This window comes from Parambassis ranga, chromosome 15, assembly GCF_900634625.1.
Source record: "Parambassis ranga chromosome 15, fParRan2.1, whole genome shotgun sequence".
NCBI lineage: Eukaryota > Metazoa > Chordata > Actinopteri > Ambassidae > Parambassis > Parambassis ranga.
This window is the reverse complement of record NC_041035.1, coordinates 3,028,185-3,042,597: the sequence shown is the minus strand read 5'-3', so window position 1 is coordinate 3,042,597 and position 14,413 is coordinate 3,028,185. Positions and strand designations below refer to the sequence as shown.

The window sequence follows — 14,413 nt, the reverse complement described above, 5'->3', positions numbered from 1 at the left end:
TCACTAAACAGTAACATATTATATGTTAAATATGTTTATATATAAAGTTATTTAATGACAAACGTCAGTAGAAACTGCTGCTGCTCCTGTAGACCCATCAGCGCTGCTGGCTGCTACAATCATGTGACCACGTCACATGAGCGATCATCCACTTGTCACCACTCCGTTCTTTAAATGCGCAAACACAAACACTATAGAGAAACCTCACAAAAATACAAGCACTCTAAAGACACATAATCAAACGTTTGTCTTTTCTTTTTCACCCAGCAGTGTGGAAAATAATGGCACTCGAACGGTGCTTCATTCATTCGTTCATTCTCTAGGTACCATCTGTCAGCTGACTGCAGTGCTAGCTAATCCACTGCTCCCGTGACATTTAGCTGTGTCAGGATGTAGTGCTCACCCAACGATAAAAAACGTGTATTCGTTCCCAGATCTCTCCAATATACAACAGATATTTATACCACATGTCGTAAAACTGATTGAAATAGACACATTCATCTTAAAATGGTTGGTAATAACGCACCTGGATAGCCTACAGCAGCTAGTAGCTTGCTAGCCTAACTAGACGCTTTTTTGATACCAATGCAATGATTGTGGCTCATTATATTAATTACAGCATTACGCAACAACAGCCAATACTTGGATTTACAAAATATTGTGCAAAAACAGCAACTAGTTAATATGTCGTGACTCAGTGTAGCTTTATAGCATGTTAGCTAACAGTATTGCCCCCATATGCGACGTCCACGTTCAATAGGAAAAATGAGTTGTCTAAACACACGATAACATTTTCACACTAAATTTAACATAACGCATAAATTAGCAAACCCACTCGCATAGACACTGAATGAAGTATGTTTTATAATAAAAAGTCGAAATACAGCAAGTTGCTCATTTAAAGTTATTAGGTTATTACTAAACTAAACGTTCTCATATGCAGACCTAGAGTATCAATCATTATTGTGAGGGTCCTCTTAATTAATATATCTATACATCACGTGGAATACATTCTACAACAGTATAATTTCGCCTAAAACCTACGTTTAACCGAGTCTTTCAACAGAATTGTCACAATTCCCACCGTACCCATGTCAGTGAATGCATCAAAACAACCTTGTTAGCCGCTTGCTAGCTACAGCTGCAGCTGCCTGAAGCAGCCTGCTAACGTTAGCAACATACTTAGCCTCGGTTGGGAGATGTAATTCCTTGTCACAGCCTGGGTGTGCGTCCTCGCCATGCCGTTGACATCCATCGCTCTGTTTGCCACAAGTGTTGCCATTGTCGATAAAAGCAAGGGAAACCTGAGAGGGCCAACGTTGGTTGATGAGCTTAGCTAATAGCTGCTGTGCAACATAAATGACAGACGAGCACTGGTCATATGACTATGAGGAACCGGAAGTTAGGTGGAGAGGGGGAAGGAGACAGCAGAGACGGGGTCGCGCATTCTGTGTGCGTGCACATAAGAAAAATAGGTTAAAAAAAAGAAAATTGGTACAATATTGTATTAAAATAAGTGATAGTGAGACATAAACCTTAAAACATTTGTATTTATATACTTGTTTTTTTGTATTATTTCTTAATTTGAGGACTCCTCACATAGGTAATTGTAAAATTTGTGTTTGCACCATAGTGTTTGATTATAACAAGTGTATTTTATTTACCCCAAAGTAAGCAGTGAGGAGACAGTGGCACACTGACATGCTGAATTGATGCAAAAAATAGCACTGTGTATAGTGGGCAAATTATGCAATCAGTGTATGTTCTAACACAGCATAACACCTTCTACCATAATGAACATAAGCAGTAGTAGTTAGGTGGACTCATGCACCCCCGAGACACAAAGTCTGGAGCCTCCCGATACTGTTGTTGTATTTGAGACTTGCCTGCTACACTGGCAGAATGTAGCATGTAGCACATGCAGAACAGTAGCGACAGTATATGTATAAAGATCTAGAAAAAAACAGCACAGTATGCACCAAAACCACTCAATGTCTCCTACTGTGCCCACGCATGGACACGTCATTATTGTAGAGCATTTAAAGATGCTACATGTTAGCCATGCTAATTGCAACTGCAAGTAAAATGTTAACATGAGATGTCAAGAAAGCCAGAATCAGCTTTATTTAGACAACTATACATAAATAACAACAGGGTTAGGCTGCCTGATATCAGTTAGTACAGTGAGTTTAGCAGCAGTAGTGTTGTCACATGCACCCTGAGCTTCAACATCTTCATTTACAGTCTAGGTCAAAAAAGACAAAGTTTATGAATGATGCTTATAGGCTGATGAACAGCTGTATGTAATACAGTATGTGCTCCCCCTCAGGTCTCTCTCACACACACACACTGACACACATCCACCAGCACGATGTCCTGCTGCGCGTGCTGTTGAGTGACGGGTAAAATGACATGATTGCACACATTTTCCCCTTAAAAACTCTTGCTTTGCTGTTTTCTCTCTTTTTTTCTGAAGCGCTGATCCATTCTCATTTGACGCAGCATGTCCCGCACAATGGCCCGTAAGCGTCTGTTTGAAGATGATTTTGAACCGTGCCCTCCTGCACAACCAACACACTGGCACGGCACATCACATGCAGGCACACACACACACACAGGGCTCTCTGACAGTAGAAAAAGCACTAATGATTGAAGTGGTAAGCACTGCCATGGTGAGGCTGACGGCAGGCCCCCAGAGAGCTCATCCAAACGTTTCAGGCCGCATGCAAAAAATAGCAAATTAATGCAAGTGAAGGGCTTCTGCCTACAGGAGCGCTGCCCTCATTTTTACAAATACCAGCTTTTCCCCCCTGAGTCTTCTATGATGAGGTCACCGGGTTATGATTTCCCTTAAAACTCCTCAGATTCCAACCATCTAGGCAAATAGGTGTCATAATATTCCTGCGTTTGTTTAGCACGTCTGCCTGTGTGCTGGTTGTTAAAGGGCTCACGCGGCGTATGGCTGACGTACTACAAACTGGGTGTTTAATTCATCCCAGCGCCTCTCAGTGAAGTCATTATAAATAATGTGAAAATGGTCGCTGGTAAAAACACACAGAGGTTTATCACACAGCAGCTCTGCAGAGTTTTTGTTGTGCTTTTCCAGGCCCACAAATTACTGTTTTGGTTCAAGATTGACCAATCACATCAAGCCCTGCTACCAGCAGGAGCAGAGCAGACAGCTGTTCACTCTGAAAAGTTCCACCATCATTTTGGCACCTGGTATTGACGAATTTCAATAAGGACATTATTAGTGTTAGTCTGGTTTTAGTCCCTTATTTTAAGGTTCTTGTTATTCTTTGATTTTTTTGCACAGTGATGCCACATTTGCTCCCTTAGCTTTAGCATGCGTACAGTCTGAGGACACACTGTTTACTGGCAGACAGTGTGTCCTCAGGCTGAACCTTACTGTCACTAAGAAGCACCTTGTTCTGCCTCTGTTATCTGAGTGTAGCTATGCTAAAGCTAAGGGAGCAAACATGACATCACTGCAAGAATGTGACACATTTTTTAATTTTGAATCTTTACTTTTTAAATATTTTGTACATTTTTTTAGTTATGTAAAAAAGGGAATGTAACTAAATTATTTTATTTTATCAAATGTACTTTATATATATATATATATATATTATTTATTTATTTATTTATTGTTGCCATGTAGGCTACTTATGCTTCAGAAACAATATAAAACTCATAATAAACAAAGAATGAATAATCATTTATTGTGTTAAGATGCTTTATATGTGTGTAAATCAAAATCAGAAATTAAAGTTAGTACTATATTTTTAATTCTAAATTCATAGCAATAACAAAACCCTGCATTCTTTGTCCATACATACAGTTAAAGTTAGTGGCAAGACCTTTGTTGGCGGTCACAGAGGTCAGGCGCTTCTTGTAGTTGGCCACAAGGTTTGCACACATCTCGGGGGATTTGCCCCACTCCTCTTTGCAGATCCAAATCATTCATGTTTGGTGGCTGATGTTTGGGAACTGGAACCTTCAGCTTCCTCCACAGAATTTCTATGGGATTAATGTCTGGACACTGACTGGGCCATTCCAAGACCTTAATATGCTTCTTCTTGATCAATCCTTTGTTGCCTTGGCTGTGTGTTCTGGATCCTTGTCATGCTGTTATACCCACCCACCACCCATTTTCAATGCCCTGGCCTGTACATGTGCTTTCTTGAGCAGGGGAACCTTGCGGGCACCGCAGGATTCAGTCCTTCACGGCGTAGTGTGTTACCAACTGTTTTCTTGGTGACTGTGGTCCCAGCTGCCTTGAGATCATTGACAGGTTCCTCCTGAGTAGTTCTGGGCTGATTCCTCACCATTCGCATTATCACTGAAACCCCACGAGGTGAGATGTTGCATGGAACTCCAGACTGAGGGAGACTGGCAGTTATTCCATTTGTGAACAATGGCACCAGCTGTTGTCCCCTTCTCAGCCAGCTGCTTGGTGATGGTCTTGTAGTCCATTCCAGCCTTGTGTAGGTCCACAGTCTTGTCCCTGACATGCTTGGAAAGCTCTTTGGTCTTGGTCATGGTGAAGAGTTTGGAATCTGGATTGATTGATAGCTTTTATACAGGTAACAAGCTCCGTACCTGTACAAAACACACCTGGGAGCAGAACTCCTGCTGATCGATGGAGGATCAAATACTTATTTCATTCATGAGAATGTGAAATCATTCTTTTCTGAATTGTTTGTTTCTGGATGTTTCTGTTTTTGTTTTGTCTCTCAGTGTTTAAATAAATCTACCATTGAAATTATAGACCAATCATTTCTAAGCTTGTTGTGTTTGTAAGGTTCACTAAACAAAAGGAAATAAAAGAAAATTAGTGCAGCTTGATCTGAAAATATGAACGGCAGGGCATCAGACTGCTGTAAAATCTTATTTGTATCTGAAATCTGATTGTCTTTATTTTTTTTCTATTTTTTTGTATTGTATCTTAAAGGAACCTGACTTTGTGACTTTAGAAAGAAAAGGGGTTTTTAACTTGCTCATAGGCCTTTTTTGTCAGATAATAATGCAGTGATTGTTCCAAAGCAGTTCCTTATAAAGCCAAGCAGCACATTATCACAAGACAGTGATGTGTGGGTGTCAGAAAAAACCTTGACCTAGTGGACCTTGAACCTGTCTCATTATGTGACATCACACATAATGAGACAGACAATAACACTCACCTTGTGCTAGAGGACTCACAGACATGTTGGACAGGCATCATGAGCATCACGTTAGAAACACAAACGGACTTTATTTATCAGGGTCTGATTTGAAGGATTGTGTTTAGAGTCTGTTGATTACTTACTGATACTTTTTCACATGTAGGTGGAGGAGGGTCAGGGTTAAAAAAACTCCCAGTCCTTGGTGAACTACAGAGTCTGGACTGATGAGGCGACCTGTCATGACATGAGCAAAGATTATTACTGTATATAGACTAATACAAACCCAATGTATGGCCTGGTGTACCTGGATTAGAATATTGAGCAGCAACAAGCTAGTTTAACTTGCCCTCTTTAACAATGATTTAGTTAAGGTTTATTTAATGCTGCTTTGTGTTTTTTAATGCTCCCACCACTCGTACACTTTTTTTAAACTTAGGTAAGTGTCACATGTTTAGGTTTTATGCAAAGATCTCACTTAAACAGAACCTTTCAAAATACTACACACACACACACACACAGGTATGCGCAATATGCGGTTGCTTAGGGCCCCCAAGAGCACCAAAAGCCCATGATAAAATATATATTTTATATTTAAAAAAATAACATAAATAATATTGATTAATACAAACGAGATGATTACTCATCATGGTAATGATAGTGGGTATGTTACACACACAGTGCAGCCTATAGGATGATGAAGCATCTGATGCTGAGGTGGTGGTATGAAATTTTGCTTAGGGCCCCATAAAGGCTTGGGCCGGCCCTGCACACACGTCTCATTTATCCAAGGGCGTAGTTTTAGCATGGACGGAGGGGATGATTATATCCCCTCCTTAAAAAAACAGATTCTCATTAGGTGCAGGAAGGGTTAAATTCTGTTGGAATCTTAGGTCCCAATCAATGTCAGGAGCAAATCTACACCCTTGCATTTATCTCTATGGCGATGAGTCCTGTCCTACAACCTATGTTACATGTAGTATAAAGACAGGCTGGAAAACATGGATGCCAGTTTGTTGCCTACTTGTCAGGGTGCTCCACAATAACACACGAGCAACACTAGCTAGATATTTTACCAAATGTTACGGTGACACAATATTCTAAACTTCACGGTACATCCCATAAGGAGGCTGCAGGTACTATGTGAACACAGAACACCCAAGTAGAACCCTTGCTTTCAGGGTTTTTTCTGGTCCCTTCGCTCCTTTGATTACTTAATGGGATTAATTATTCTGTGAGGAAGCAGTGACTAAGCTGTGCAGCTTTTTTTTCACAGCCTAGAGGGGAATCCTGTAGATTTGTTGCACTGTTAGAGCTTAAAAAGTTGCTGGATCAGTTTGCTAGAAGAGGGTCGCTTCTATAAGTAAGACTTGTTAGCAACGTTAATCCGGCCGATCCACCCTCTGGAACATAAAGGACAGGGTCACCAAAAAAAAAAAAAAACAGATAGGAAGTTCGAGACAGGATGTACCCTTTCTTTCACCTCTAAGACCTCTCTAAAAGCTTGAAGACGGGAACCATGTGATGAGGAGAAAATGTGTTGGTGGTCTGGAGCCATGACGGTGCCTTGCACGTGCACACACACACACCCTCAAACACTGACAAAACACTTATAAAAACCTCCCCGACCTTCTCCTAATTAGACTTAGGGTGAAGAAGAGAATAGGAGGTGGAGGGGGTGTGGGGGTAGGGGTTGGAGGGGAGGTAGGAGGTGTAAATGTGACCCCCCCCCCTCTGGGGAGATTCCCAAGACTTAGTGGGGAGGATTGCTTTGGCTTGCACTCACAAAAGAGCCTCAGTGTGCTCTCTGCTGCAGGACGCAATATTACAAACAAACTACAACTCAACTGTGAAGGGTTAAAAAAATAAAATCAAATAAAACAAATGAATTAAAGTATTTTACTTGCTCCCACTCTTATTCGGACGATCAGTACATTGGCTGTAATGTGTTGTTTACTTTGGGGACTGCTGGTAACTTGTTTGTGCTATCATAGGTCAGAATAAATAAATACATAAAGAAATAAAGTACTTATAAATAATCATCTTTGTTGAATGCAAACTACAGTAATTGTTACTACCTAAACTGTCCTGTACGTATGTACTGATAGGACTGTGGGTTAGGAGAGACACCGAACTGTCCCGCAGACCCACCCACCGGACACATTCAAACGCTGCTGTGTGAGGCACCGTGAAGTTCAAGACTAGAACATCCTCCTTTAGTAATTGTTGGTTAGGTAGAACTGCCTTATAAAAAAAAAAGCTGAAAAAAATGTGCATGAGATGAGAAAATTATCGTTTTGGTCAACTCCTATATTTTGTTATCTAGATAAACAATAGTCAGAGTGAGAGATTGCAGCCAGGAAATGAAACAGTAACTGGAAGTAATGTTAAAAAAAGACCCTGTGCTTGTGTGTTTTTGGTGTGTATTTCACATAAAGCAGCGGCTGTAACATTTGTAGTTAAATATGTCATCTAGAGCTGAAGCCAGTTGTTAATTATTTGCCTGATGACTTACATATAATTGACTAGAAACTAAAATCTCCATTTGACACAAAAAACTCCCACAAACCCCAGCGTGTCCGCACCTTTTGTGATACTTCTTAGGCCTGATCTGTAACGCTGCTGTGCGCAAGCGTGAGTTATTGTACCGTCGGCGTATGCGTGAGTCACATCAAGAGCATCAGGCTGGTGTATAAGAGGTCAGTCATGAAATTTATCATAACTTGATTCATAGCAACATGTATGAAAGAAAAAAAAACACACTTGTCTTTGTCTGTAGCCATATACATCATATATATGCACATTTGTACCACATGTTTCACAAATTTCAAGATATTTCACGACAACAGCACCAAAAGATCTTCCTCAACCCCGCTAATACATTCATTCATTCATTATTTTTCCAGATATACTAATAATCTATTAATTACAGAAGTGAATAATTTACAATAAAATAACAATTTTAAGGTACATCTCATTTCCAGTACTTTTATACTACAATAATTCCATCCGGTCTCCGCATGCGTCGGTCTGCCTACGTCTTTTTAACGTGGATTTTGAAAGTTTTGCACAGGTAAAGTTATTATATCGTCTTAATGATTGAAAAACCTTCGACGAATGCCTGAAAAAAAGCCTTCCTCATTCCTGCACAGAATAGAAACTGTACACCGAAAAACTCTTGAGAACTCACAGTGGTATTAAAAATCACAGACAAGAAAGGAAAAACGAGAACTGCATCTTGAAGACGAAAAATGCCACAAAGTGAAGAGTTTTGTTGAAAAACAAAACAGAAACAAAAAGAAGAAGAAGAAGAAGAAGAATACCGCAAAAGGCAAAAACAACACTGAACAATTCATCTATCACACTGTATGACGACACCTTCTCTGGGATAGTTTCTGGTTTGGTCCAAACGCATTTACAAAAGATTTCTGTGAGGAATCTGCATCAGCGAATTGCATTCGTGCGTCAGATGCGCAGCAGGGTTTGGCGTCGACAGTGGCCTTGCAGTGACCTTCAAACAGAGGCACTTTTTTTACCCTCCTCACTCCCTCCCTTCACCAATTCAAGAAATCGGCCTTGTCCATCCACTCATAACTGCTGCGTTTAAAATTTTTGAACGCTCCGATTGGCTGCTCAGGTGATTCTTTCTCTACATCTACTCACTGCAGTGACATACATCAACCTAACACAATCAAATGATTAAAAAACAGCTCAGAAAGGGACCATCACTTTACAAACTCCTGTCACCAATCCAAGGGGTCCTGCTGTACACTATATGTACCACTTCCTCTGCAGCGTAGAGCTTTCTCTGCTATCATCTTTGTGTTGTTGTTTTGGATGAATAAATATGACTAAAGATTTGTATAACAGAAAGCCTGAGAGATCTCTCCCCTCGTTGTATGCCCTGTGTGATGTGCAAAATCATTTAAAAAATGCCACCCCTGTCTTTGTTGGATGGTCTTTGTTTTTTCATCTTTGAACCAGACGCCAGATGTGCAACTGGAACTGCTACAGAACATGACACAGACAGATGAGAGAGACGGAGCGAAAAACAAAGACAGCAACAGACAAGGAAACAACCCAAACGTGTCCAGAGGAGACAGAAATCCATCTTATATGAAAAGAAAAGCATCATTCCAGAATTTTCTTGTCCATTGATTCTTTGCCATTGGTCCGCGAGTAAGGCTCAAAGGCGGAGGAGCTCAGGTAGCGCGCGGAAAGTTCCTGCAGGTTCCCGGCCAGCGAGCCGGCCATGGAGAGGGGGTTGGAGGCGATGCGGGTGGCGCTTAGTAAGGAGGGCATGGGGAAGCTAAAAAGGCTGTGTGCTGCCTGTGAGCTCTGCAGGCCCGCCACTGTCCCTGAACTGGTGGCGGTGGGCAGTGGAGGGCTGCCGCCTGCCGTGCCGGTGCCGCCGCCACCGCTGCCGGAGCTGCTGCTACTACTGCTGCCGTTGCTGGCCATGGTCATGGAGGGAGGGCGCAAGGCAGAGCCCAGGGTGCCGCTGCCACAGTGGGGCAGGAGGCCCGGCAGGCCCGGAGGCGTCAGCAGCCGCCCCTGCTCCAGCAGTCTGAGGACGCTGCAGGTAGCTGCTGTTTCGGAAACAACTGAACGCAGCTCAGAGTCCTTCCCTTGGTCCTTCTTCTGCTTAGTGCGTCGGTTCTGGAACCACACCTTCACCTGTAGAGGAACAAAAGTAAGTAGACCCAAAGAAACAACAACAGATATAGCTCATACAGATGATATGGTGTTATAACTCCTCAATAATTCACCTTCAATAACACATGCTGTGATCATAGTGTAGCAGTGGCCTGATAATCCCAGTACTTGGGAGATAATTGGACCATGAACTATACAACAGTGTGTCTTCACAGATTAGGATGATTGCTTTTATCCATCCAATCGTAGCCTACACCTTCAGATACTAATGTATATATCAGCTATATGCAGGAACACTCTCGCACTCACTCACACACACACACACACACACACACCAGATAATGGCTGTGAATGATCAAAAGGTGCAGTGATTTCATTCAGAGGACACACTGTGATAACAGGCAGGAAGTTAATTCAATCAAAACTTGCTCAGAGATAGCTTTTCACATGCAAACCACTTCTTAACTCAATCAGCCTCGCTCACTGAACTGGGATCAAATGCAGCTCCGCACAATAAAAACCTCTCAGGGAACTTTCAATAAAAACACATACAATAATCGTATTGTTTTCCTGGTTCGGGTGCATGTTGATTGTAAAGCTCCATTAGCACAGCTGATATTGTATTCACCCTGTGTGTGTTTCAGACATCATGGCAAACAGGGGGGACTACCACAAAAGGTTTTTTTGAGTACTTTGCCAAGCACTTGTCTGTGGACAGGTTTTGGCAACACAACGGTGTCACAACAGTGCAAGCTGCAGTCACAAAACTTTATAGTGTGGCTAACATCAAAATGAAGGCTGAGTTTGGGAATGTTTGGGGGCCAAACAGTGGGGGTCAGATGTTATTCTCTGAAGCCGATTATCTGCTGAAAAAATGAATAGACAGCCTTGTACTTTGACTCAGTTACCAACTACTAAAACAAGGGATTTGTAGTTATTTGGCTTTTACATTGGTGAAACAACATATAAGAGATAAGTGATAATATTTTGACCTAAAGAAGAGCAGTTCACTACTGACTCACTGTGAGCTCACTCTTCACTATAAGGTTTATGGAAACAAGCCGAATCATGACTACAAGTAAAACAACTCAAACATGTGTGTATGTAAACATCCCAGTGCTCACAGGTGGTAACCAGTGCAACATGCTGTAATCTTCACAGACTCAACAAACCGGTTTTACTCTCTAAATCATAAAAAAAAAATCCTGCAATTTTTGTCATGTGACTGCTGGTCACATGTAAGTCTATCATGGCTTCCAGCTTTATTCGGAGAAGAATTTTATTTGAATTTTGTGATTTATAGCTTAGCTCTAGGTTGATTTAAGTATGTCACACGTGGTGCATTCATGGAGCATCAGAAAATCTTGGTCATGCAAACTGTTTATTTATTAGAGATTTTGTTTTTTAACGGAGACGTGCAGAATAATAAATAAAATATCAGGATATGTATATCTGACCAATTAAAATCCAAATTTTTAAAATTAAAAAAAAATCTGCAAAGGCAGCTGCTGGTGATGATTTAAATGAAACATATTAGATTAAGTTTCAGGGTTTGTTTAAATAAACTATGACCTTACAGTTCCCTCACAGTCATGTAACTTGTCGCTGAAAAGTACTTTAGCTTTTCCCGCGTTTAACCATACACGACAAAATACACATGTACCAATCAGCTGCAACGCTCCTGCTGCTCGTCCAATCAGGTGAATATTTTGCCCTTCGCTTCGGTAGGAGGTTTCACAGGCCATTAACAACCATTTCATGTGAAGAATCCCAGCTGCTCCATCCAGCATTATGAAGAGGGAATATGGAGTTTGTTTTAAGGTGATCTCAGTAAAAAAAAAAAGTTGCACAGCAAGCTCCAACAAACATTATTATTGCAGACATGAGAATGAATGTCAGTCCCTTTAATGTAAAAACCTCACAGTGGCACAGAACTCATTTTCATGGTGTTGTCATTAAAAAGCGTTTAATCCGAAGCAGAAAGAACATCGTGGCTTTGTGCTGTCTAAATAGGGAGCAAAGGTTGTTTTTTGTATTTACCCTTTTGCAGGCAAAATAACTTTAAAAGATGTTTATTTATTTATTTATTTATTTTATTAAATGATAAAATGCTACATAGCTGTTAGTAAAAGGGACGGTGAGTCTGTAGTGTCGTTTTTGGGAGAAAAGGCTGACCTCCTCTCAAGGTCAACCTCCTCGAGCGGCACCGAAAGCAACACATTAACACCGAAAGCCAGAGGTGTCGATGGCTCCGTTAACGGTGGCTCTAAAAAGAATAAGAGCTATATAGCTGAAAAATGCACGGAAGCTACCGAGCAGGCAGTCACGCAAACTGACCGGGTGAAATCTGGTGTCAAACACAGTTCACCCACCGCGGACCGAGCGTGACCCGCTGCTGACCTCACACATTTGACACATGGAGGAAGCGAAGGATTTCTCTAACAGCAGCTTTCCTTTCAGACAATAATGTCAGAGCGCATAAGCAGCATCAGCACTGTGTTCAGTCCGATGGCATTTATTTTTAAAGGGATGCTTGCAATTGGAAATGAACTGAGGAGTCACCTGTTGACGAATGGTGCAACTGAATAAAATTCTCCTTGTATTTTTTTTCCATATTTAAATCTTTTAGAAATTACAGACAAAAAGTGACGGCAGCTTTAAAATAACCATCTGCTTTGTCTGAATAATGTTTGTTTCTACAAGCGAAATTAAATCAATGTGTTTATGCAGGTAAATTCACCTTGTTTTTTGATGGACCTGATAGATGATAATCTGATCTGAGAGAGGGTGGGATTTCATTTAAAAACACACACACAAAGAAAATGCCATTATGGCAGTTTTAGTTCAAAGCAAACGGATGCGGTAGGGTGCACACTCACCTGAGTTTCAGACAGGTTGAGCTGGCGGGCCAGTTCTGTCCGTTCCCTCCCGACCACATACTGGCACCTCTGAAACTCCATCTCTAACCGGTAGAGCTGCTCTGCGGTGAAGGAGGTGCGGGTTCGTTTGGGCCGGTCCAAATCCAAACCTTTAGGCAGAATAATCTCTCGGATTGAGCCTTTGGCATCTGCAACGAGGAGCACTTTGAATTAATAACACATACACAGACATTATTATTATTATTATTATTATTATTATTATTATTGGTAGCAAATTTGGGGATTTATAATAATAATAAACATTAACATGATATACTAAAAGGAAACATTACTGAAGGAAATATTGTTTGTTTGAATTATTAAGTGCATCTTTGTGTAAAACACCTGTGCTTTAAATTATTAAACTGGAAATAACCTGTTTGGATTTAATATCATGAGCAGAAAAATGGTTCTGTTATTTGTTATTTGTTATTAATTACAATAAATAAAACAGTGTGCATTTAAGGAGGACTATATAAAAATGTTTTTTGTAGTCATAACAACATAATTCTGTCAGTGCAATAAGACACCTTGTAAGGGAAACGTATTTTATTATTAATTAATTATAAAGAATTGATTCAAAATATTGTTGGTGGGAAAGTCTATATTTTAGGCAGCTGAGCGTAGCTAATCTCTGCTTCTGGTCGTGTTATATTTATAGTTTGTTTTCATACACTTGTGCAGTGTTGGGCCAACACTGCATGAAGAAAATGACATAAATAACTCTCTGAGTAATTGACCCCCATACACACAATTACACATAAGATTTGTTGACAGTAAAAGTGTATAAAAACAGACTGCTATCTGCTTGTAGGAAATATTCATCTCTATTTTGTCCACAGTAGTGCTGTACATGCCCTGCAGGCACTCTACACACATTTTAAAGAATATTAGATAATTGTTTACTTTAATTAACATTAGCAATAATTTAAAATATCATCAGAAATGTAAAACATGTTTTTATTTATTTCATATTCCTTTCATAACAGTTAGCTGTAATTTATTCTGCTGTAATTACAACACTAAATAGAAACCAAGTGACAAATAATACATTTTGTAAGAAAATGGTTTTATTTGAAATTAGACAGATTGAATGCTCCATCTACATATTATTAACATTTGTCTGATTATACAAACTACTTTTTAGAAGCTAATATTTGAATGTACAAAGCTCTACAGTATAACACTATAAGTTCTATTAAAAAAGAGCCTTACCTCGGACCAGTATTCTCCGGCAGTAGTCCGGGTCCCCCGCACTCCCCCTGTTCTTCTCGCAGTTGTCCACGGTCCCAGAGGGGGAAAAGGAGTCCTGCTGCTCCTTCAGGAAGCTTTTGGACAAGCCGCCCTGGGAGTCCTTCCCGTCCTTCCCCTCTTTTAGTCCATTCTTCAGCACCATCCCTTCCGTCTCTTGGTTGTACCTGACCTCCATGCTCAGTTTGCTGTCTTAGACCTGCTGCTCGTCCGGCTTCTTTTTTTCCTTTGTCAGGTGGTTTAAAAAAAAAAAAAAAAAAAAAAGAGAGAGGAGATTACAGAGAACACAGCACACTGGATCGTCAGGGCAGTGTGGGTTTTAGTTTCAAAACAGCACCTTTTAGCAGTGCATAGTCAGCTATATAATGTTAGGTGAAATACTTCCGTCGCTCGACCAAGGAGCCCTATTATCACTGACCAAACTCC

At 40.6% G+C, this 14,413-nt stretch overlaps 2 protein-coding genes across 2 annotated transcripts in view; both read right to left on the bottom strand.

Moving 5' to 3' along the window:
- atp6v1ba (ATPase, H+ transporting, lysosomal, V1 subunit B, member a) overlaps nt 1-1,282 on the bottom strand; it is a 32,407-nt gene extending 31,125 nt beyond the window's left edge. The window contains exon 1 of the mRNA XM_028423370.1: nt 1,183-1,282. Coding sequence (XP_028279171.1) covers nt 1,183-1,282 — 100 coding nt within the window. The remainder of the gene's footprint in view (nt 1-1,182) is intronic.
- An 8,011-nt stretch (nt 1,283-9,293) lies between these two features.
- On the bottom strand, nt 9,294-14,165 carry vax1 (ventral anterior homeobox 1). The gene is made up of 3 exons (XM_028423802.1): nt 13,952-14,165; nt 12,698-12,885; nt 9,294-9,839 (listed from the first exon to the last, which is right to left on the bottom strand). Exons 1-3 carry the CDS (start codon nt 14,163-14,165, stop codon nt 9,294-9,296), a joined length of 948 nt encoding a protein of 315 aa, XP_028279603.1.
- Nucleotides 14,166-14,413: the final 248 nt, after the last annotated feature.

Coding starts and splice junctions, on each gene's coding strand:
- vax1 (XM_028423802.1), bottom strand. CDS start 14,165: ATGGAGGTCAGGTACAACCAAGAGACGGAAGGGATGGTGCTGAAGAAT. Junction 12,886..13,951: donor CCGGAGAATACTGGTCCGAG/GTAAGGCTCTTT, acceptor TCCTCGTTGCAG/ATGCCAAAGGCTCAATCCGA. Junction 9,840..12,697: donor TCAACCTGTCTGAAACTCAG/GTGAGTGTGCAC, acceptor GTTCCTCTACAG/GTGAAGGTGTGGTTCCAGAA.